This window comes from Cyrtonyx montezumae, unplaced genomic scaffold (assembly GCF_038088225.1).
Source record: "Cyrtonyx montezumae isolate F1298 unplaced genomic scaffold, pur_monq_1.0 scaffold_10, whole genome shotgun sequence".
NCBI classification, from domain to species: domain Eukaryota; kingdom Metazoa; phylum Chordata; class Aves; order Galliformes; family Odontophoridae; genus Cyrtonyx; species Cyrtonyx montezumae.
The window spans coordinates 51,841,437-51,867,057 of NW_027071826.1; the positions used below are offsets into that span (position 1 = coordinate 51,841,437).

The 25,621-nt window shown below is 38.4% G+C and overlaps 1 protein-coding gene across 1 annotated transcript in view; it reads right to left on the reverse strand.

Moving 5' to 3' along the window:
• LOC136060949 (leucine zipper protein 2-like) overlaps window positions 1-24,370 on the reverse strand; it is a 109,959-nt gene extending 85,589 nt beyond the window's left edge. Inside the window, exon 1 of the mRNA XM_065755753.1 lies at window positions 24,280-24,370. Within this exon, the coding sequence (XP_065611825.1) occupies window positions 24,280-24,341 (62 nt within the window). The 5' untranslated portion in view covers window positions 24,342-24,370. The remainder of the gene's footprint in view (window positions 1-24,279) is intronic.
• Between the last annotated feature and the right edge of the window lie 1,251 nt (window positions 24,371-25,621).

The following is a 25,621-nucleotide window of genomic DNA, read 5'->3' on the forward strand; positions in this document are numbered from 1 at the left end:
AGCACTTCTACGCCTGCACACCTCTCTGTAAAAGGAGAGGACCATAAGGCAGGCCACCCATACCCAGTTCTTTCCTTATCAGTTGTGCTGAACTTAGTTTAAAAGTGCTACATACAGTGGTAGTCAATGTTAAAACCCAAGCAGCTACTGATAATACAAGAAAGATTTGCTAAGAGATCCAATATATGCTAAATATACTCGTTATAGCTGTACAAGGCCACACAACTTGCAGATGCTGATTCCAAAATAGGGATTGAGTGGCTTACCCTTGGTTTGCTTTGACATCTTCACCACTTGCTTCTCTCTTGAGCTCTCACACAGGAAATAGGAGCATAGAAAATTAGATACGTAGATAGATCCTTGCATCCTGAATGAATTTTACCTTCTGTACATCCTTAATGGAACGCTGGTAAATCTGATCTGGTGGGTGGTCACCAGCCCACAGCAGAGGGATTGGAACAGGATGGGCCCCTTCCTGCCCAAAACATCCCGTGATTCTCACATGACAATGCACAAGTCTCAAGAGCTCATCTCTTGCCACGTGATACTTCTGCCTTTCAGGAAAGTCTTTTTTAAACATAATCCATTTGCACATTAAAACCCATATATCGCTTTAGAAGTACATCAGTAGAATACATAGCACACAATTAATGGTTCGGGAGTTTCTTTTTGCAGCCAAATAGCCCACTTCAAACAGCTATTGGTCCAGTGACTGCATACACGTAAATCACAGCACATCATCAATTCTAATCTAAGTTTAGAATTAAGTTTTTACAAAGCCTTTAAGTCAAACATTATTTCTTTCAGTTTCTCGTGAGAAAATCTGTCAGAATGACCCTTCACACTGATTTTCAAATCTATCTACAGCAAGTCAAAATTGTACCTCAGCACTCACAGAAGTATCCACTAAGGCATAGCAGATCCAAATTTTTTAAGTATAAAACTTCTGCTTGTAAAGTAACAATCAATGTAAAGAAAGCTGCATTAATATTCACGTGAATCAGTTCTTCTGTTTCCTCTTGTGCATTAACCAGGATTTTATAATGTGACTATTTCAGAACGCAACTTGGCACAAAGACAGTGGGAACTCAACAATTAAACCAGTGGATTTATCTATTTTTTCCTCTTACATTATTCACATCTCTCAAGATAAACATTCAGTAAATAACACTATGCTCCACAGTTCACTGCTTGCTTTTAGCACAGAATTTTAGATAACAGTTCAACTTTTTAAAATCATAAGCAAACAAAATATTCAAGGTGAATATCTCTAATTTAGCACATTTCCTACCAATACCAATTGCTTTATATTTGTAGTCATTGCTCATGCCATCTGGCTTGACGTGATCATTAATAAATGAAGAAAAACTCTGTTGCATTATTGATTTGATAGCTGCTGACCCTTCTCCTTGAAATATCTGTGTTACGCATTTACACTTCAAATTCTTTTGTAGCTCATAGGGAAACACTGCCAAGTATTGCTATGTAAACTCATATTTTGACATACTCATTTGACTCTGTAGCTTATGCTAGTAAGAGTTTACAAAACACTCTGCTCTGTTTCATGACTTCCTGCTGACAACAGCAGAAGCCATGCAGTTATGTCTAGTTTAATGCTGATCTGTCGCCTGTCATTAATTATTTTTTACCACACATAGTGAGGATACATTATTCATTTAACATACAAACTATTTAAATACCCTCCAACTGGTAGAGCTGTGGAGGCAAGCATGTCACATGCATACTTCATAGGATGGATCACTGATACTCAGTGGGTTCAAAAACCCACCACCCCATGCTCTAGATGTTTCTAATGGCTTTACAATGTTACTTCAACAAATCAGCATAAGGATCGTGAAATAACTTGTCCAGAACTGGAAATGCTTACAAATAACTTATTACTGTTTGAAAGATGCATGCTTAACCTTAAAACTGAGAACACAATTGTCTTGTGCTGACTGTACTGACAGTCTTCACATCTCTTTATTCCATTTTAATCCCTCAATCATGTCAGCTGATTGAGGACAGCGCCAAAACAAATCCCTGCCAACTAACACTGACTGTGACAGCTTTGGTAGCACCTTCAGTGACAGAAAAACTTCATCTTTGGATACATCTTCTTAGGAATTTCATTATGCTCTCAAATAATAGTAAATGATTTTTTTATGTTATTATTATTGCATTTGCTTCCACAGTTAAATCTGTGCTCAATATGTCGATTTGTTACTCTTCACAAACTACAGTTAAGACTGTAGTCTAATTATAACAATTCTTTAAACAGAAATTGTCTGAGATACAGCTAAGTTTAGAAAGTTGCTTCTGGTTGATGCTGAAGAGACGGGCAAAGAAACCAGTACCAAGTGTACCTTAACAGCCACACAACTTCAGGATTAGTTTATGGCCACGCACATAAGCTGAAATAATTATGTTCTGTATAAAATAACAACGATAAATACATACTAATGTTCTGAAGCGTGGTTCTACCCGGCTCTTCGGTGGTTAAAATTTTTAGTAGCTAACTGAAATTAAGCATTGTGATGTTTTCAAACATATTCTTTTGCTTCCTTTCCAAAACATTTTTATGACTGCCAGTATTAACAGTAACTAACAGCAGCAGGTGAGCAGCAGCAAGCTAAAGTAAGATACCACAACCACTGAGACAGACAAATGCTTACAATAAAGCAGTAGTATAAGTAAACTCTAATGCATACTCATGTGAGAATGAATCTGCAAAGTGCCTCAAGTAGTTTTAGGTAGAATTCCTAAATAAAATATAAGCTACTAACTCTTCAAGTAATTTCCTGATATCCCTAGTGAAAAGACATCTATTTTTGCACCTGGTGCCCTCCAAGTCTCTTTTTAATTGTACTTATTTTTAGCAATCTAGAGGAATTACATGATTCATAAGCAGTAGCATCAACAGAAATGGTATCTAATGAAATTCAAAGTGTACCAAAGTTCTAGGAGAAAAAAAAAGATTTTGAATCATAAGATGGTTGGAGTTGGGAGGGACCTTTAAGATAATGTAGTTCCAACCCCCACTGCTATAGGTATGGACACATCCCCCTAGACCAGGTTGCTCACAGCCCCATCCAACCTCAAGGGAGGGGGCACCCACTGCCCCCCAGGCTAAGATTTGATCATATTTCCTCACATTGAGTAACTTAGTATGTTGCTTCTTAATTCTGATTTTAACTATTATTGTTGAAATTTGAGATGCGAGGCATGTTACTGATGTAAGGTCAATTAACGAGAAAGAATGAGGGCTTTCCATTCTGCAGATAGGCCTCAGAGTTCAGGCAGCTAATTCATCCCTGAAGTCTCTGCTTGTCATAGAATCATCCTATACAGCTGAAAAGGATCACAGATGTCCAATTCATCTTTGTGCAGTATGAAAGCACAAGCAGAACATGTGAACATTACAAGTTTCTGCACTTCTATAGTGTTACTAAGCAAGCTGCATCTATAGTATCCTGCATTAAAAAATAGCTTTCCATTATTTGGAACTTAGTATTTAAATAAGTACACATTACTAAACCACAGATGATATCATCTCTCATGTTTAGAATACTTAAGTTCTCATATAGAATTACCTTATGATGAAAGGAACTGAATAACATTCCCACTTCCCAAATGCAGAAACTAGAGTTGTTAAGATATCAGCCTGGTAACTTCTCAAGTCATTGTGTTAGAGGCGTTTATCCAGCCAAACTACTGCTGTATCAGAGTACCCCAGTATTGTGTGACAACATAGTGCTTCCAGATGATAAGCATGCCTAACTCAAATCAAATTTTAGAAATTCAAGGAAACTTATTTTCCCTTTATATAGAATGCATTTGAGGTATAACTTGAGATGCATGAGAGCTCCCATCAGAAAAATCCTACTTTTAAAAATAAACAAATCTACTTGAGTTGAACACGCTCCAACTAGGATAAAAGCACATGTATGGTTTTACTTTTTCCTAAGTTGTTGTGTACGCTACAGTGTCCTTAAACCTTTCACCTCCATAACACTTGTGTGCTAGCAAAGAGAAATTAAGGATGTTGCAAACAGGAAGATAATGGAAAAGCAAACTACTTGAACAAAATGCATGTGATACTACCCTCTGCCATCTTATAGTGCTATTTGCAAACTTCATACAGGTAGAATGTGATCATTACATCCTGAAAACATTTTTCCAAACAAGAATTAGCCTCCCAAAGAGCATTTCCAATCTGTATCTGAATAATCTCAGTGTATTTATAGATATATACATATACACATACACAGACTTGAGTAAACTTAAATTGCAATGTGAATAGTTGGCCTTTTCCTATTACTGATTTCCAGTTCTCAGAAGGTTACAAGAAACATTGGGTCAGCCCTAAGAGATCACAAGAGCACACTACTCCCACAGAAGCCAATGAGAAACTGCAAATACACAAAACTTAGAATAAGAAAAATTTAGTATTTTGCACAACTTAAAAGGAGTTAAACCTGAACTCCTCAGAATTTAACTGACAATGATTTTGCTTAGATTTAAACATAAAAAGCCTTTACTCAACACAAATGTCTCCCCCTGTACCTCAGCTCCCAATCCATCCCAATGAAACAGCTTGGAGAAGAACATCTGCTTCAAAAGAAATCCAGAGTGCAGACTGCACTCAGATGCCCCTTGTTTATTAAGACTGAAAACAGGAGTTACCTTGCTGTGTACTTCATAGAACATAACTATTATTACAGAGCTGAGTGTTACAGAGAATGAATAAAGACAGATATTATCTCCTGAATGATTAGAAAACCAACTCCTCTTTTTCCTCGTGTTTCCCTTAAAGCACACAGATGACTATGTATCTTCTCAAAACAGTATTTTCATGCATCATAAATGCATAGACAGCACAGACATACCACCAAGCTCTGAGGGAAAATCATAAACGTAAATCAAGGTTGTAATTCAGGCCTAGACAGTAAGATGCACTTTATAAGAAACTTTAAAAGTCTATCTCTAAATGCAATCTTAAAGCATTCAGTCTGCAAGCATTTTCACCACAGTGTGGACTGACCTCAGCCAGCAGACATGCACACATGGAGTCCTCAGGGTGAGTAAGAAAAGCTAAAGTGACAAACTGGTGGCTCAAGATAAAGGCAGTTTAATAGGTCAAGGAAAGAAGAGGAAAAAATGTACTGATGAAAAGTGGTGCAAAGGCAAACACTGCAGACTGCCTTCTGCAAGCAGACCCCAGGCAACAGCCACCTTGGAAGACAGCCATCCTCCTTTTCCACCCCAATTACTGCTAAGCACAACGCACACCTTGGTGATTAATAGAGAGGACTGACACCAACACAATATATGGCAATGAATATCTCAGCCCACGCTGTGTGTTCCAGCCTCCTGCCTACCCCCAAACATACTTGCTGCAAGAAGGAAAGTAAAATGCAAGAAAGCTATTTTCCCACCTTACTTCATTAGTCCTCAAGGACTCCAGCCTATCCCATCTCTCTTGGGACGCTGAGCAAGGCACACTCCCACAATAATAACCTTCTTCCTCATCCAAAGCCTTCACAGTCCTGCACATCCCAGCCCCTTCACACATTTGTACACTAATATTCACTTGTACAGAAATATGCGATATCAAATCAGACTTGCTGACATGATTTGGATACTTCTAATCACAATATGTGGCTTTGTAATTGTGGTTGGGAAAAAGTCCTCTCAAATGCTTCAGATATCAATAGAAAGGGCCACAAAGAATAATGGTCTAAAAAAAATAATAAATGCAGTTATTTCCTTAACTGCACTAAAGCAGTTGCATGAGACTAAATTCACCAAGAGCAGACACAGAAGACTTAGCTTATGACGCAAACAAAGTCTATTTCAGGGTCATTTATCATTCACTAATCTTCCTTGAAGTTGGTGTTTTCCGGTAGATAAAACCAAGCAAATCAGTATCGAATCATTTAAGCCCACACCTGAATAGAACAACAAAGTGATTCACACAGTTCTTTCAATGCTGACTATATATTTCTACTGAACAAGTATGACTTGGTCTAATGGCACTTTAGTCAAGAAAAGACAAATACGTTTTACCTTCTCTTTTTTTTTTTCCCCTGGCAAATTTTTACTACAGTTCTGGCATATCTGGAAAGAAAAAGATGAAAAATAGCTTTGATGTGACACTAGAAATTACTTGTATATATAGTCATTCATCAGTTTCCATTGGATGGACATCTACATCAAGTTTTTTTTTTTTACATCAAGTATTCCAAAAATTTAAACCAAATCTTCCAATTATTTGCACTGCACATTGTAATTGAAAAGATAATTAGCTGCCATCAAAGATCATTAGCCGTACACCATGTCCCCAACTGCAGCTCCTGATTAATGCTGAAAAGCAGGTCTGAGCCACTCTTCTATATGAAAGCAGCCTGAAATCTCACAGTATCCACAGGATTTTACTCCATTTACTTACAGTAGTAGAAGCTGTTCGATTGGGTGCTGTCACATATACAACCTTGACACTTGATCTCAACACTACACATTCGGAATGGACATTGGCTTCCAAAGAGTTTTAAACATGGGCTTAATGGATTAAGAAGTACAGAAGACAGGTACTTCCCACCATCCTTCTGTCAGAAAATCGAGGAACAGAGCAGTCAGATTTGCTTGCAGTCATAAGTCAAAATCTCTTGAAAAAAAAAAAAAAAACCTGATAAATCCAGTGGACATTTTCAGTAGAAGATGGCTCTGATAAGTCTGGAAAGAAAGTATGAATTTCTACATAACAGAATAGGAAGAAAGTGATAGGAAAGGTAAAAATAAAATCAAGTGGAAAAAGATATTTCTCTATAAAATGAGTCAAAATAAACTTCTATTTACATGTTTTTCACACTTGATTTCTGACTGCTTGGAGACTAGATACAACTAGCAGTGAAATTATAACAATTAAAGTTATAAGAAGGATTTTCTCTTGGTGCCATCACCTTCAGAAATCATCACTTAAGCTAGCCATCACAGGAGAAACTAGTGAATCTACAGACCACTGAGCTAAGCCACTGCTTGTCCTAGCTCACGATACAAGTACTGCAAGCAAGTGAATTGTAAGACCTGCTATACCCTTCTCTCTGAAGCAGAAGAACAGTACTCTGAATTGGATAGGCTCAAGTTGGAAGCTAACCTCATACCCCACACCAGTTTCACAAGGCTAACTGCTTGAACTCCAGTTAGCAGTAAACCCCACAAGGAGAGGATGCGAGTATTCCTCAGCTTCAATTCTGCCACTATAACCACGCCCATTGTTAATGCTCTTACATGCAGTAAAGCCTCTATTTTAAAACTTTCCTTATGACTTGCAATCGAGCACAGCTAAGCATTCATTTGCATTGCTGTACTTAACATCTCAACTGGGTGCTTGTATTCTACATTGATATTAAATGTAACCTTGCCTTACTGTTTTTGGAAGCACATTAAAGGATATATTTATTCAAGTATTTCCATAGAGATTACTTAAATCTAAGATTTCGACTGTCTAGAACATCTAGATGTTAATTCACAACAGTGAAGTCAATGGAGCTGCCAGTTTTACTGTCTGAAACATAACTTAATTACATAAGAAAGCCGAAATCTAGTGATGTCTTCAATAAAATTACAACTTTTTAATTGCTATCACTCAGCTGCTGTCAGGAGTAATTCATCCAGTAACTGTTTACAGACAGTACTCGACAGCATGAACAAGTACCAATTTCAGTAAAGGGCATAGTTTCATTCCCATTTCAAGCCATAACTATGTTCAGTACATAAAACACTAAGTAATACTTTCAAAGCATAGTTCCATTATTGTTGCCATTTCTACTTAACGCATCTAGGAAGGTTTATAGAGGCCTTCAGATCTCCCTAAAAATTAACGTGCCAAACTCACAATGTTATTAGTTGCTGCTGTTTACTTTTATTTTCAGAAAAATACTGCATCCATCATTATCAAGTACTTACGCAACAAAAAGGAAACAAACAATTCGTGAAGTTCTAAAAGTTGTACCAATGCAATAGTTAAAGATACCATAACATTACAATAACAGCTTAAGCTTCAACAGGGGGCCTATAAAGAGAATGAAAAGGCACAAAATCTAAAGTACCTTACTTTAGAAGTACGAACAAGTAATTTTTAACAGACTAAGGTAGAACAGCCACAATCAATACAGGATCAGGTCTCACTTTATACTATTTCTCTCCAATTTCTACTTCTCCATTAAATAATTGCTTAATTTATCTCCCCGCAGAAATTCTCACACACTTTCTTCTTTAAAGGACAAGCAAGAACTGATGAAAAGGTACAAAATACGTACATCTCTTACTTAATAGAACACTGAATTTTTGAAAGTTGAGTACAGTCACTTGACAAGGGTAGATTTTGTGAAGCTAACCAAAAATTACCTTTTCAAGTCTTAACAATACTTCACTATCAGAAGAAATTACAGAAATACAATTTTGACCTAAGAATCTCTAAGGAAGATTTGAGATCATGTAAGCAGAAGCTAACATACGACCAGCCTGTACAAATGGCCTCAAGTTACTTCAGGGGGGATTCGGATTGGACATCAGGAAATACTACTTCCCCAAAATAGTGATTAGGCACTGGAACAGGCTGCCCAGGGAGGTGGCAGAGGCACCGACCCTGGCGTTGTTCAAGAGACATTTAGACACTGAGCTGAGACATGGTTTAGTGGGAACTATTTGTGATAGGTGGACAGTTGGACTGGATGATCTTGTAGGTCTTCTCCGACTTTGGTGATTCTACAACTCTATGCCAGTTAAACAGAAATAATTTTGCATAATAATTACTGTTCAGAACAGAACTGTTTTAAATAGAATAGTTTTGGTCATGAAAATCACATGCGTAAGCTACAATCTCCTAAAGTTCCAACTGATGAGGTGCAGAAAACTTGCACAGCATCACCATACGTTAAGTAATGACAAATGGTTTCCTCTGGAAGCAATTTACCACTTTTCAACAGGGGCATGCTAATACCAAACTTAATCAGAGACTGAGTTTCCAATCAAACACCTTGCACATTTGCATTTTATGAAGGAACAAAATTATTTCAATACAGTAATTTGTACAGGATTTTACAGGAATTAACTAGTGAACAATCAAATATTTATAACTGGCTAGAAAAGATGGGATTTGGTCTTTTCTGTTTATTCTACCATGCTGTAAGCCACTGTATGCTGTTATGCTTTGTCTTCCTACTTGTTATGGTTTTATGATTTTTGTTGTATTATTGATATTCCACATAATAACATCATATGGTGTATCGGGAGTTAAAAACCATAATACTACTGAATCTCTAAAAAGAAATGATTTAAGAGAAAAATCCTTAATAGTGCAGTGAAAAAAAATGCATTTTGTTCTGAAATGGAAATTAGCTGCTATTTCATTGTCACCTACATCAGTGGAATTAAATTACCAAAACCTGCAAACCCTAACCAGTGCTTCTACATTAAGAATGCAGAAGCACTGGTTACAATCCAAAGCTAGAAATAGCATACTTTGTTACGTCTAAGTAAACTGAAAGGAAGACTGTTTTTTCCTATAATTTCTATAGTCCTCTTTTGTCACTCATACAGAGTCCCTCTTGAAGAATGCTGTTTTAAAAGGAATACCTAAAAATTATATTCAATGTTACATTTTATGCAGTATTAAGAGCTTCTTAGGTTGGGAGTAAGTTAGCAATATTTTTTTTTTCCACCTAAGTTTGCACCAGGCAGCTTTTAAATATTTATTTGTTAGACACTACAGTTTGTTTTCAGTGCCTGCAATTATTTCCTTTATATAACATTAGCATTAATTTCAGTGTGATCAACTCTTCAACAAGAAGGTCCTTGAAAAGTACTAGGACTGCACTGCCATTAACACTGAAGGAACACTTAGCACTATTTTAGTTGAGCAGAATTATTTCCAAACAAGACACATCAGGCTGAAAGACACCTTTTCAGCTGTGCCAGCTACAATATTCTCCAACAAACAGTGACTCAAGCGACGCAAGAGCTTTCTGTTATGGACTACATCCTTCAGATGTAACACAGGCTCTAAGGAACAAGCCTAGCAGCTTCTTTCTTGTTTTGTCAGTGAGATTCTTATAAAGACAGATTTGGGTGGAGTTGGACCCCATCTACAGCTGAAATGCGCTTTGTTTGAGGTATTAGAATAATACTGAGAAACATAGTAGGTGGGCAAGCACACACACTGAACTTGTAAGAAGGGAAATTACCTACTCCTTGTAACATTTCACTCATGCAGGCACAACTTGATAGCACTGCCAACTGTTGGAAGTATCATCTTTTTGGGGAGGTTTCTACTCAATATCTATTGTAGGTTCGGCTCAAAGTCCGCTTAAAAGCAATCCTCATTTAATTTCTGTAGATCATATCTCCCTAGTGTTTTAATTGTAGGAGTCCTTTTTTCATTTGCTTGTTTTTTCTCCTCTCCATCAAAACAATGCTCTTTAGCAATGACAAGTATGTTTCTAGTTTGTTATTTCAATTGTGTAAAAAAAAGGCTCTTCAGCCATTTTACATATAAACAGCAAGGCTTTCATGGTCATTCATTGTTTGAATTAGAGAAATTTATGTTTCAGTTCTTCCTACAATTTCTGTAAATCTTCCTACAATTTTATGGTCAATCTTAAAGGAAACTCCAATACCATAGCTCAGTCTACTACAAGCCCATTGTTTCTGTCATATTCATCTTTACCCTTCGCTACTAATCAGTTCCTCCACAAGCACTACTGTTCTTTCTCTGGTACTTGTTGGAAAGAGCAATTCCACTGCAGGATGACAGCTGTATGCCTACAAGTCAGGTTTTCAGCAGCAACTCCTTCTCCAGGCAGCAGCTGAGCAAATCTTTCACACCCACCTGTCACAACCTCCAAACTCAAAGGCCCCTGACACATCGCTTCCTTTCAGAGGGAACAAATCATCAAGATAAAGCCACAGGAAAGCAACAAACAGGACACATTCATTTGCAGCACCATTGCTTCAGTTGTGCTTCATTTATCAAGCACAACTTGGTAAATGAACCATTTATCTGTTCTCCTACAAGTCACACTTCAGCTCACGAACGAATTAAAGTCCATAGTCATAGTCTCACTTTTAGAGACTGAAACATTTATTAGCACCTCCTCTCTCACTGTGGTGTGTCCAGTATATGTCAGTCATCTGGTGAAACCATGACTCTCTCCTGACGTTAATATTTTATACACAACATCACTGAATATCACAGCTCTGAGACAGATAAATGGAATTTCAAGCACAGTCCTTCTCACTCCATTACCAGCCCTCTCTGTCCTCAATTTGAACTCATTTTCTGTCTCTGCTCCTTTCATCCTATAATGAAAGCTGGAACAGATCTTTTCAACTCAGCTCCCTGGATATATGGTAGTTTTACAATACAGTTCCTACCCGTAGCTTAACAAGACCCGTGGACTTGAAACATATGACAGTATGTCGCAGTTACTGCAGGCTACCTAAACGAAGAGTTTACTCTTAATTAGCACTAATGTCCTCCATTAGTGACAGACAGCAAGTGACAGGAGAGATACGTATAATTTTAGCATTATACCCCACATAAACACGCTTTTCTTTTCTTTACCTCCACGTCTTCTGCTTGCTCAGAAAGAGGAGGATTTCAGAAGGAGCCCTGCAGGTAAGAAGGCAGACATTGGGTTGCTCAGCATCACATAAAGGCAATACAGTCTGAAATGGATGAAAACTGTACATGTTCCCATATGAAGAACCTGGAGGGAGCCCTGCTGCACACAGTGCAGTTTTCCCAATGGGGGAAACGTCCCCTCAGTCATCATCTAACATTTTTCACTTTCTATGATAACCAGGGGCTGCTCTTACAGAGCTCAGCATAAGAACCCAGTCTTAAATACCAACTTGGAACAAAACGTAGCAAGTGCTCATTGAACTGGCAAAGACACAGTATTCACAGTTAGAAGATGTCTCCATTCTGTGCATGGCCGGATCCACAGCAGGCATAAAGCTGCAGACAGCAGCGGATGACCTTAGCCTACTTCTGGTTCTGTCCAAAACATAGCACTGTATTTTTTTTGAAAACTGGAAGGAACTACAGTAATTCTCACATTGCAGTGTAGTCACTGACCTCAGAGAGGGGCTCTTAAATGGAGAGTATTGTTTCCTCTTTTTCTTGGTGGCAGAGATCCGGCCACAATTTCAACAGTAGATTAACCAGGTTCTGATTTGAACAGAGCCATCCTTCAGCTATGATGCACAGCTCCTCCTGCCAGTGTGCAATATCCAATTACTTACAGATAGGCAGTTTATTCTTTTGAGCTCCCTATTGAATTCTCAGATAAATTGAAGTACAGCTTACATGATGCCATATTATTCACTTATGCAGATCAGGAGGCACACTGTCCCAAGCACTCATCAATCAGGTACACATTCTGTCAGTCATCAGCTACACTACCAATGATGTGCACATTGGTAGTGTAGCTGATGACTGAACTAACAACATCCCACAAACTACTCACAGTAGGAAACCTTAAGAAAAGCAAAGGAAGGCAATTTTTATGTCAAATAACTGCATAAAATAACCAAGTGGCAAACGAACTAGAACTGTTATCGATGTATCTGGGACACTAGATTTCATAAGTGTTTCACAATTACTACAGCACATCATACCCATTCCCTAACTATTAGGAACAAGCCCTTCAAACTGTCAGAGACATTAAAAAAAAATCATATCCCCACAAACTCAAAAGCAGAATGTCTTATATCTACAGAATTAGATGGCTCTCTGAAGGATTAAAAGTTAGATAGCTCAGAATATCCAAGAGTTATTGTGTGTTAAGTTATAAAAGAAGTGAAGAGCAGTACCCACATGTCAAAAGTAAAAGGGAAAGACAAAAAGCTGACTCCAGTAACACAAGTGTTAATGCTTACTCTGATTTGCATCTAGAGTCTGCCCCATCTCCTTCTATTCCTAAATTTAGGTAAAGAGAAATTGTCTTTCTCTGTAGGTCCTAAACCTAGAGAAGTCTTCATCCAAAATCTCTGAGTGCTGCTGACTCCGGTCTTGCTGCACTAGATACCAATTTATTCCCCTGCCTCACATAGAGGCTGTGAGGATCCCACTGAGTCATGGCATTTGTGTAGATGGTACAGTGACTGCACAAGTGTTAAATGGCTCTTTTTCCCAGTCATCACCAAGTGTTTTTTCTCTGGTGGAATCCTGCCAAGCCATTTAAATATTCACGAGCACTACATGTCACCTGAACATGCAAATTCCATGAAGACTGCAAAACCATCGGGATCTTTATAAAGCTAAAATATTCCAGCAGTCAGTGGTCTTTCCTCGTTGAGATAGAGGCACTTACAAATCAGCTGCTCTCTCTGATGATGGAAAAATTCTGGATAGCTTGAAATCAGGTACTTCAGCCCTCAGCCTCGTCCATACTGCAAGAGAGCTATTGCACGTGCCTGGAGTGGCTTGTATACAAGGAAAATTGAATCAGAATCGCAGAAACAGTCATTCAAGCCCGAAGTGGGTAAAGAATACTGCAGTGTAAGTGTCTATAAACGCAGTTAAGGCTGAAAATTTATTTGTTCTGAAATGAATTTCCTCCAGGTATCACATGGGAATGGGTCTGTCAGGGTGAACACAACGGTAATAGGAACATAACCTCAAATTTTTAAGCATCTGAGCAATCATTAAGCAAATACAGAAGAGGAGATGGATCTTCAAGAATCTAATAATTACCGACAACATATCTTAAATTTCCTTGCAAAGCAACGCATTAACTTCAGATTAATATATTCAGTAAGAGCTCCCCTGTATACAGAAATGAGTTACTCTACCTTTCTTATAGAAGACACTGGAAAGGGAGATAACATTAACTGAACAGCATTAACAGATGAAATTTCCAGAACACTTCTCTAGATCAGCTAATCTACTCATTTTTTGAAGATAGATACTTTCTTTTAACATTAATCTTTAAAATACCACATGTTGATGTGTTAGATATTTATATTCACTTATGGCTCCATTACTTTTCTCCTGCTGTTCCTGTTTCTACATATGGAAGCGAACTGCAATTTCACAACTATTATCCACTAATTCTATTTATTATAGGCTGTAGTATCAATGTTTTTCACTGGACATATAATTTCTGCTCAACGTAGCCAGAATTGCATCAAAATCACCATTTCTTTTTGTTTTATCCCAAATGAAGCTCTAGTAACAAACAATATTAAAAAACCCCACACAGCTGTTTTTTAGTTATTTTAAATTACATCAGAATTTTTTCTGTCTTTCTTACTTAAACCAGTATTTATACTGTCATTTCCATTATGGTATTGGAGAAAGAAAAAGAAAATAAAAGAGAGCAAGTGTCTTTCAACTCTTCTTGCAAAGAAAAAAAATGAACCATAACACACAAAACTTCATTCCAAATTACCTCAGTTGAAAATGATGCTGGAAGGCATCAAAAAGTAATGACAGATAAAGAAGGAATGCTGCTCTTGGCTCCAGTCTTGTAGACATTAGCATTACTATTGCTTGATACAAGTCCATAGATCAAAAGCTTCTAATTCTAGTGCTTTCAGTAAGAATATATCCTAATCAATGACTGTAAGCTTCCATCACTTGTTTTTCCTTCTGCTTTCCTTTCAAGAACAGTGTACTGCATCGAAAGGCTAAAGTAATGGAAGCAGAAAACATTCATTTCAACACAATATGGTGACGTTAAGTCCCCAGTCATTCTAAGTCAGCATAAAAATATGCTGCTGGAGTAACCATTTAAAACTGCAGTTTCCAGAGTTACCTTTTCTCGTCACGAGTGCTAGACTCGTGCCACCATGGCATTATCAACATAACAGCTTCCTGTAGATTCCCCGCATTTCAACAGAACTTGTATTACTTTTAACACAGAAGTGTGAACTTCAACTGAAAGACTGCAAAACTACATATTAGCTTCATAACTGGAGACTAGTCTATTTTCCAGAAACCATGCTTGTCTCCAGGGTAACTTCTTGCCTTTGAAGGAAGTCATAGAACATTCAAGAATTAAAACAACATTGCCTGTAGAAATCATTGGATGTTTCTATTTGCAAAAGTCATGTCCAAATATGATGCCTTTGCTGCAATAAGAACAACAAAACAAAGGATGCAGCTGCTTTGAAGCACTTAATTGCATACAGGGAGAAATATGCATATCTCATTCTAGCCCCTGAGAAGAAACAGCCAGAAATCAATTGTTCTACAAGCTGCGGAATTGTGAAACCCCTTACATGCAGACACATGCTATACATAATCATGCATTTTCCCTTAAGCAATTGAAAAAACATACTAATGACACTGTATGTGACTATGCAGTATCTAGTTTACCATTATCAAACCCACCATTATGTTTTACCATCTGTTGCAGACCAAGGCATTTTCCCACCTCCGCTATTTTTCATTAAATTAGAAGAAACAGGTATGAATTCTTTCTACTCTCGTTAGCATGGGGTAAGTAATGATAGCTAAGAAGCCCCACAATGCGTTATCTGAAGAGCACTGAAAGATTTATGCATTATCTTTTATTAAATAAAGTGTATAGAGCATTTTTCTAAAACTTGTTAAGAATTAAAAGCCTACACCGATACCAAAACTTAAGCCCTGAGTAGTAACAGGGAGAGCTCAATAAGCCTCCTTCCCTCCACACTCCAAAGTTTTCTCAGACATCTGCATCTCACACACCTTACATATACAGTTGTATATTCACTTTTGTATAGAAACAGCCACCTGCATATAGTTGGCCTTAGTTAAGATACAGGTGAAGAGTGGATCTCAAGGATTGCATCAATACCTCAGCATTGTCATTCATTGCATAACACCCCTTTTAATCTAATTTCTATTAAAAGATATTAAAAACAAAACGTTATTCCACCACTGCCGCCCTGATCTGATCCCATGAGGTACCAGAATGGCTATGGTGATTTCTCATTCATGAGGTCAAATAGTGAAACTTCCTGACAATTTTCTTGCAAGTTATGTGGCTGGGAAGGGGTAGAGTTAGCCATGTGTATTTGTTTCCACTTCAGTCACCAACTGAACTGCTGAAAACACATCCTATTGCTCCACATTCATCTCTGCAAATATTCAGACCAATGAAAAGCTCAGTACCTCTCTGAAGATTCCTCTCCAGGAATGGCTCAAGAAACTATACGACCATTTTCTTCCCTATAACTCCAAAAGCTTTAGGGTAGGTAGAATTATTTTGTGCAAGATATTTTCACTTTCCTCTGGTATCTACCACCCTTGCCAACCTCACATTGTTCCAGAGGTGGTATCTAGTCAAACACAAATTTCATGTCCCTGTAATAACTAAACATAACCAAGGCAGGTTTTTACTACATATAAAAGCATCAACGTGTACTACATTCAAGTTTAAGCAGTAAACATGTGATGCCCTTACAATAAAAAGCAAATGTATAACATGATAGCCCCAACTTCACTATCAATTTTTGTCCATCACCTATCAGATATCTATACAGGTAAGTTTAAGCCTTTGCAGATTATATACTATACACCAGTGATGTGGGGATGCACCTCAGATAAACAACCTATAATTCTTGAACACTTCAGATATATGCATTTGTCTTGCATTTCCTCCTAGCTATTTCAGAAGCTACTTACATACTGCCAGTCTTAAGTACATATGAAAGGGGCAATACCACATATACTATCAAACAGGTAACATTAAATTGTTGTAGAAACTGGATGAGAAAACCTGTGTTACAGAACTGTTAATCAGTTCTTCAAATGAACTCATACAAACCTGCTTTTCCTTCCCCTTCCACAGGAAAGGACTCTTCCCTTGAGCCAAAAACGGCTCCAGCTAAGTAGAAATTAAGGAAAGAACACATCTGAAACAGGAACAAAAGAGGAAGGTTCAAGTTAATGATATGAAATTAAATGCCTGCTTTTGCAAGTTTCCTAAGCCAGAGCACATCTGTGTGCACTGAATGGCAGATAGTTGGTTTCCAAGTCAACAGAAATGCACTTGAGTGCATTTTTTCTCTTTAATATATAGCGTACAAATACAGAAATATCACAGAAAGCAGTATCTAAGATAGAGATGTCCACCAAGTTAAATAGCACAGGCTGCACTGATTATCCACTTAGAGATGCTTAACGAAGACAACACATGGAAAGCTCAAGGATGACATGGGTTCTGAGAGCCCTCTTGCCCCACAGTCATGAGGAAACATGGTTACAAGACCATTATCCAAACTTTAACCTCTACATTCAGCCAAATAACCTTATTTTTCAACTCCCAGCAAAACAAAGGAAGCTGCAAAGCTACACTTTTTGAAAGGGGTCAGAATGGATTTCTAACAGTCATGACTATTTAGAGATGTTAGAGGAATGTTCTGCTGCAGTTCCATCTCCAGCTAAAAGGGGAAAGTGTCAGTTCTGCGGTCAGATGGAAATCAGAAAATGCATTCTTTTCAACACCACAGCTTCCCTGACATTGAGTCTGGTTTTCAACCAGCTTCCAAGTTCCTACTCTGCAAATGAGCAACAAGCCTGCCTATACCCTATAAATCAACAAAATACAAGCATAAGAATAGAAGTATACCAACAGCTGGAATAATTGACAATTTGGGGAAAAGAGCAGATGGCAGCATACTGGCCATATCTTCTTAGCACATGGAGGCAGAACACATGAGGAATCGGTCGTTTCCCTGTACTGCTTCCTATAGATGCTGTCAATCAACACTGGCAAATAAGATCCTGAGCAATGGCACAGACTTATTTCTTCAGCTCAAAAACCCTTGACATTTATTTCTCTTATGATTCACCAGAAGAGTTTCAGCAAACAGAGCAGAGATTTCAGCAATGTTTCTTTTAGTGTTCCCTCTAACATGGATGAAAAGTAAGTAACAATAAATGTGGGAGTGAAATGACAGAGTGAGAAGGTGGGTGAGTAACTGCATCAGAAGAGAAATTATTCTCTAATTTAAGTACTATTTGATGCATTGTCAAATTTTCCAATTTATTTACCAGTTTTTCTAAAAGACACCACTCTGTTAAGTTGGAAACAGCAAATATAACAAATATAACACCTTAAGCCTTGGTACAACATTGAGATTGAAGGGTAGTCTGAAATACCTTTATTCTTTTCGGCAAAAACATCACTTGTCTTCCATTCAGATAATACTTACTGACCTGACCCTGACAAGACAGCCAGCCCGCCCACTGTGCAAAGCAAGACGAGGAGGAACGCTTTCTGACAAGTGGCATAAATGAGATTTGTCCACAGATTGATATATCACCAGGATCACTGCCTGGGAACAGGTTGCTGTTAAATACATAAGCAATACAAAATGTTTTTTTATAGAAGGAGGGATTTCAAATTCAGTTCGATATCCTTATATCCATACCTAGCTCAGCTAATTAATAGGAAAAACAGTGCAGTGTCAATTGCAAATTCCCAGAAAACAATGACATTAGGAACTTCAGAAGCATCTCCAATGCAAGTGCCCTGAGCAGAAATGCATTACACATAGCATAAGAAGCAGAAGTCCCATTATTCTATTACATTTTTGAGACTGAATTCTAGAAAACTTCAAGATCCAACTGATATTACATGGAACTTAATTCTATCCACAGATTAGAACATATCTAAAGTTACTCCTTTGTGTATTTATTTTTTAATGTAGCATCATTCTTCTACTCCCCTCCTTTTTTCCCCTTTTTTCTTAATATAACAAATAATGAAGTGCTTCAAATTAATTTGCTGTATAGTATTCTGTCTCAGTTTGGCCAGAAACACTATCTGGAGGTCTAATTTAGGTAGATGGCTTACACTCGTGGAGTGCTTTGCTGGGTTATCTTATTGTCTGAGATAAAGCGTATAAAGCATTACAGTTCCAAGGACATTACTCTTCATCAGAAACATCTCCACCAGAGCACATAGTCTCATATAAAGTATAAGTTTTGACAAGAATCTACCACTTCTCTATGCTTTCACTTTAAGTGAGAAATGAACAGGTTAAAAGTGTTTACACTGGAATAACCACAGTCTGCAACCATGGAAAAATAAACATTCTGCATAAGGCAGATATCAAGAATATATCTACCCACACAACAAACTGCAGTGCAGGCAGAGGGATCCCCTGCTCAGCCTGAAGCAATTCCATTCTGATGCCAAGAACCCTGCCCCCAGGAGGTCCTGCTTTACTTTCCTCGAAGAGATGGATGTGCTCCATCCACCTTGTTTGAAAACCACCTTGACCACCCCTGCACTACATCACAGCCTAGTGGTTTTTCTTTTTGGTTTGATTGCTCGTTATTTTGTTGCTGTTTCAGAATCTTGGTGTGATTTTATTTGTTAAGACATTAATTTTCAAGTTTGGTGTTTTCTGTTTTTTGGTGGATTTTTTTAAATTTTTTTTTTAATTAATAAAACCAAAGCACAGTGCCTCTCCCAGAAGAAATGGGCTTTCTTTCAATGACCAATGAAACCATGTGGTTCGTTGCTTCAGGCTCTCACTTAGGCATCAAAATAAAGAAACTGAGCCAAATACAGTCCTAGAAGTAGTGAAGCTGTACCACAAGTAAACTTCTCCCCTTGTTTTCACACACAGCCCACAGCAAAGTGTATGGTTTCTTCAGGTACAATAAGACTGCAAGTTGTATGCTGAATGGCACTCCTACAAAACAAGTACTCACAAAACATCAATTCTCCATGTGTAATCACCTGAGCTTGATAGAAATCAGAATACTTCTGCAGCCTAGGAAACTAAGATGGCTAAGAGTGAAAAGAGTTCTGAGACGCAGGACGGAGTCAACACACTTGCATTTCTGGAAGAATTCAGAAAGCACAATATTAAAACAGTCTTTGTTATCCACTCCGCTTATGTGAAAATGCTAAGGTAGTCTACATCAAACTCTTTTTCCTCCCTCAGTTCACTCTGAGTCATGGGGAGAAGGAAGGATGCTGCTAGACCTCAGCTTAAGATCTCAGAAGAGATGGTTGCTTTTGGCCACCAGCTCAAGGGCATAGTAGTGGTGTGGCTATAGACAATGACATCACCACAGGCAACTCTTACACCTCAAAATCTATGAAGGAGCAGGGTTCTCTCCATTCTCCTGTCAGTCCAAGCAAATAAGTCTCTTTGAACATCTGTCCATAACCCACGGGGAGTTTCATAGTACTGAATCATAGAATCCTTGGAGTTGGAAGGGACCTCTGAAGGACACCTAGTCCCTGCAATGCACAGGGACATCACAGCTAGATCAGGTTGCCCAGGGTCTTATCCAGTCTTGCCTCAAAGGTCCCCAGGAATGGGGCATCAACCACATCACTGGGCAACCTGTTCTTGTTTCCAAGATCAGGAGTTTAAGAACTAGAACAAAAAAAGGATTTCTTTCAAAATTGCTTTCCTCTTCCATGACCACCAGCGTAGTAATCTCAAAGACATTCCCCTTCACCCCTCATCAAGGCTCAGATAGAAGTCTTCCACACAGTGTCATCTGAAAGAAAGATACCAGTACTCTCTCATGTACTTTTCAAAGTTACCAAAACCAACAAATGCAGTAAATCACTGACCTGAAACATGCATTACAGCAAGCATTTGAGTCTAGTACCCATATCTCATAAAGAAATTGGATTCAAGTTATTTACTGCCCTTCCTGCAATAGGTATACAACAGACCAAAACACCTTTATTAAGAAACACCCACCTACCAGAAACAGACACCATAGTTTTACTCTGATATAAAACAAAGGTGGCATTTGTTCAGGAGACACTGAACTAGTTTTATTAATATTGTTATGAAAATGCATCCTACGCTTACTCTCAACCATAAAATTGTATTTCAACCCATTTTTGCATCTGGCAGATTTTACACGTGGACAGAAAATCCCTGTCTCTTAAGCACTTCTCTTAAAATTACCAATTTTGCTTCACACCAGGATGCATCTAATGAGACAGGTATTTGTCATTTGGGCAACAAAAACATTGGTGATTTAAGTACCTGGTCTTCCAATTGTCATGCTTAATTAATATACAGAAAAGGTTCCTTCTAGCTTAAAACAAGCAGGACTACTTTGACAAGATAATCAGCACAGCAGATCTCAGTTACTAACCCAAATTAATAACTTCACACAGTTGCTCTCCACAAATAGTATTTTTCCTAGTCAGAAGGCTTAAGCGGTTGCATCCATAAAAGCACACAGACAAAATCAGATCAAATTCACTTATTATACACTATGTACATTCACTGAATGCTTGGTACAGTGGGGCTCATTTCTGTAGAAGGTGTCTGCAGTATAGTTTGAATAAAGTAACTTGTATGCAGTCATCACATTACATCTGCCCAAAGCAAATGGTCCAAGAAAATGTGAAAACAGACAGGGAAACCCAAGATACAGAAGAGAAATTTCACCTTCAAAAACATTCTCTAACATTCTGTAGGACTCCAAGCAGTAAATTTAATGATTTGTTTGGATGGAAATCACTAACTGGACAGGCAACCAAACCTCAATCTTATCACCACTTCAGCAGTACAAATAAACTTGAAATACAATAAGGAGTAATAACTGAGTATCAAAGCCATCAAAAGGTGTTCAAGAAACACTTAGGTGTTGACCTAAGGGACGCAGTTTAGTGGGAAAAAACTGGTGGCAGGTGGACAGTTGAACTGGAAACTCGGAGGTCTTTCCTAACCTTGGTGATTCCATAAAAACCAAGTTACAGTAATACAGAGAATACATTTTAAGAGTATGAAAATTCTCTAATGGAATAGATACATCATTCATACATATAGTTTTAGACCATGACAAGATGTTAGTAGTGAATACGAGCTTAAGAACAACGTTTCTCTTAATAACACCATTAAATACATCAAGATGTACTAGACACCATGACACGAGGCAAAGACTATAATAGCACATACGACAAAGAAAAAACCTCTGTTGTCCACATCTGCCTTAAGTAAATAAACTTAGGAGGAATAAAAATCACAATGGAAAACTTCCTGCACCGCAAGGCCCGTGCTTTTCCTTAGCTAAGCAATTTGACACAGCGTGATGTTAGATTCAGCTTTTTGCTAACACAACTGCTCCTAAAATCCTGTTATGTTCAGGTCTAGCTAATGCATTAACCATATGTTTCCAAGAAATACTGACTGCTACAAACTACAGGCAGTGTCTTCTGCTGAAGGAGAATGATCTCTTTCCAGTAGATGGCATATTGATAGCACTGTGTCATGTTTTAAGCTTCTATCATGCGTTGTTGAAAAATGACTCCAAGTTCTACATGAGCAGTTAAGAATCAAGTGACAGAAGGCAGCTGCTGACCAGGATAGTGCACTACCTCCAGTCTTATGAATCACCAGCACTATAGCAGAGTGCCAGTGTCCTGTGCTAAAGGGTGGCACCAAAAGCAAAACTTTGTGATACATGCAGTGTTTGAGCACTGTTAAAGGGACAAGCTCACACTGATCACTTCCATCCCTCAATTAGGGATGTCTTCTGGGTTTGACACTAGATGCTTTTTTTCCAGATTAGTCTCCTGAGCACTCAAGTCATCATTTAACTTGTCATAAAACCTGTACAGTGTGAAAAACTAAAGTAACTTGCCACATTTAATTACATTTTCATTTGTGCATACCATGCAAGATACAAACTTGTTTCTGTACTGTCCTGGTAATTTCCCCCCTCTTAAACTTTGGCATAATTTAGGGAAGAAACTATCACTTTTAAATGAGTAGAAATATTCATCTAAATTCACAAGTCTCACGCTTGGCTGCTAGTGAATGTTTCCTTAGACTGCTTATTAAATCAGAGAGGAAGCCTATTGAATCAGTCTGTTACAATTCTCCTCTGAGTTTTATACTTCAAAGAGCACTGGAGTTGTTTATGTTGACTGGGTCTGTAGTCTCTAAACCAGAAGCATCATAGAGAAATAAAAGTTACACGCACAACCCCAGCACCTCCCTCAAACAAGAGTGCAGTAGTAAAATAATTGAAGCATTATAATGCTCCTCACTCCTCCCTGCATTCAGATTTCAGAGTTATCACTGTCCTATGCTTGTGTATGCACTGCGAGGTGCTCCTGCTACACCTTACTTTGAGTACCTAGCAGACACTTCCTTTCTTAAGCTCCATGAACAATTAAGGCTTAAAACATTAAGGAAAAAAAAATACAGGAGCAAATGCCTTAGCAGGCATTTTTCTGACAAGCACACTATCTGAGAACGTGGGCATTTATGGACTTAGAAGCTGAGAGGGTACTTACAGCACAGCAGAGAAATGTCATGCTTAGAATTTAGGTTTATTTTCTGTTAAGCAAGAGGAATTTAAGAAGCCTGAACTGAGGGCAGTGTTATTAAGACGTATCTACCCTGCACCCAGCATTAACTCTTCTTCTATGAACAAGACAACTGGATGGAGTTTATCAGCTGTATCTTCCCTTGGCTGAAGATGTTACACCCACAGCACAGACAACATACAATCCCTAAGCAACTGCACAACATACATTATCTTATCAGAGTGCTGCACTTCAGAACAGTTTTTATTCTGAAGTTGCAGTAGGTTTTGTTCCCGTTTCCTCAGTGACATGCTGTACTTGCACAGCAAGGAGTGCTACTGGATTGCAGGAACTTTTTAACATTTCCTGGCATTGAGATAACACTGCAACACCTCACCTGTATTTCACCAGAAAGAAGATAAGCCATAGGTCTCTATTTGGATGTAAAAGCCTGAGCTGGGATAAGACTGTTGAAGTGCTTGCTTTTCTGCACTCAAATGTTAGCACATTCTCCATTTCAATTTTTGGGCTTCCTTATTTCCCATGCTTCCCATATTTGGAATGTATAGAGGTAATGCTAAGGAACATGGTTTAGTGGGTAAATATCGGTGGATGGATAATCCTGTAGGCTTTTTCAAACAGTGGTCAGTCTATGACTCTATTACTGCTGTATACACTGAGTTTAAATTTATTCACTGTCCTGCTTCACCTCATGAGCTGTGGGTCAACTTATACAGGAGCAGCTCTTTAACTAACAGCATACAAAAGCCCAGGAAAGGCACATAAAAGATTCAGTGAGTCTCAGAGGATTAAGAGGGGGAGGGGGAAGAGAATCAGAAAAGATACCCAGCGCTTTAAACTTCCTATCCCAGCAGAAGCTGAAACCTGTGTTATTCTTCCTGCAAATCCCCAGTCTGAAAGAATAAACAGCAAATAGAACTGAACTGTAAGCAAAATAGCTCTCCGTACTCACCTAGTACTGAACACCAGTGCAGGAAAAAGAGGCAGCAAGTAATAAGCAGGAAGGAATTTCATGATGCAGCCCCTCTGTTGTGTTCCGTTCCTCACCGATCCTCTTCACAGCGTCTCCTGCTTCCTCTCCCGACCCACAGACTGACAAACAGGGAGCTCGGAGTGGGATGTGAGCTCTGGGAGTGATGTCAGAGGCAGCGAGCTGCTGCTGCGAGCCCACAGCCTGCTCGCGGCGATCAGTCTATGCGCTGCCTCCAGCCGCATCCTACAGGGTTTGGTCGTGGTGAATGGGGAAGGGTGGGCAGGCAGCAGCTGGCACTTGGCTTTGAGGTTATGGCAGAGCAGGGCTTAGGGATTCTGCCTGGAAAAAGAAGAAAATGAAAATAACGTCAACACTTTCTAATTGGAGTGTTCGTAGTGAATTTATACAAGATTCACAGTACAGAGGTAAAAACTGCTTGAATGAGGCATCATGTAACAAATCAGCCTGACAGTCTGGACCTGGAGAGATATTACTTCTGTACAGCAAGAATTTCTAAGTTTTTATGTCAATTAGATATTCATTTGCACTACTATCACATCAAATTGAAGGGAAGAATAGGAACAGTTTCCGAAATGCTACTTAGAGACATTGATATCATATCTAAAAACCATACACCAGCAGAACCAACTCAGAAGACTTTTCAGAACATTAAAAACCATCTTTCCTGTCATATTTATTTCACCTGATCTTACCACTGATTCAAAAAACTACAAAATTAAGCTCACTGTTATTTGAAAATGTTTCCATTTTAAGGATTCCTTACTCTGTCACAAGTGAAGTTTGTTGGATGGCAAATCATGCAACAAACATAGAATCACCAAGGTTAGAAGAAAGAAAAATACCTCCAAGATCATCCAGTCTAACTGTTTACCTGCCACCAGTATTACCCCACTAAACCATGTCTCCCTTACTACAGCATCTAAACTTTTCTTGAACACCCCCAGGGACAGTGACTTCACCACCTCCCTGGGCAACCCATTCCAGCTCCTGACCAACAGTCCAAAAAACTCGTGCACGAGTGAGCAAGATCTGATCACCAGAAAGAGGGAGCCCTGTCCATGTGTCTGTCCAGCCATATGGAAGTCAAGCAGAAACCAACATTACATATTAAATCCATAAAATAAAAGTTTCCACTATGTAAGTTAGCGTGTCACTGCATTCAATTGTTTGAGGAACTGTTTGGATGGTATCAAAGCCAATACAAGATTCACAGATTGAAGCAAATGGAAACACTTCTGATATTAGTTTTGACCATTATTAAGATTTCACATGGCATAGAGATGGAGCTGACAAATTAACT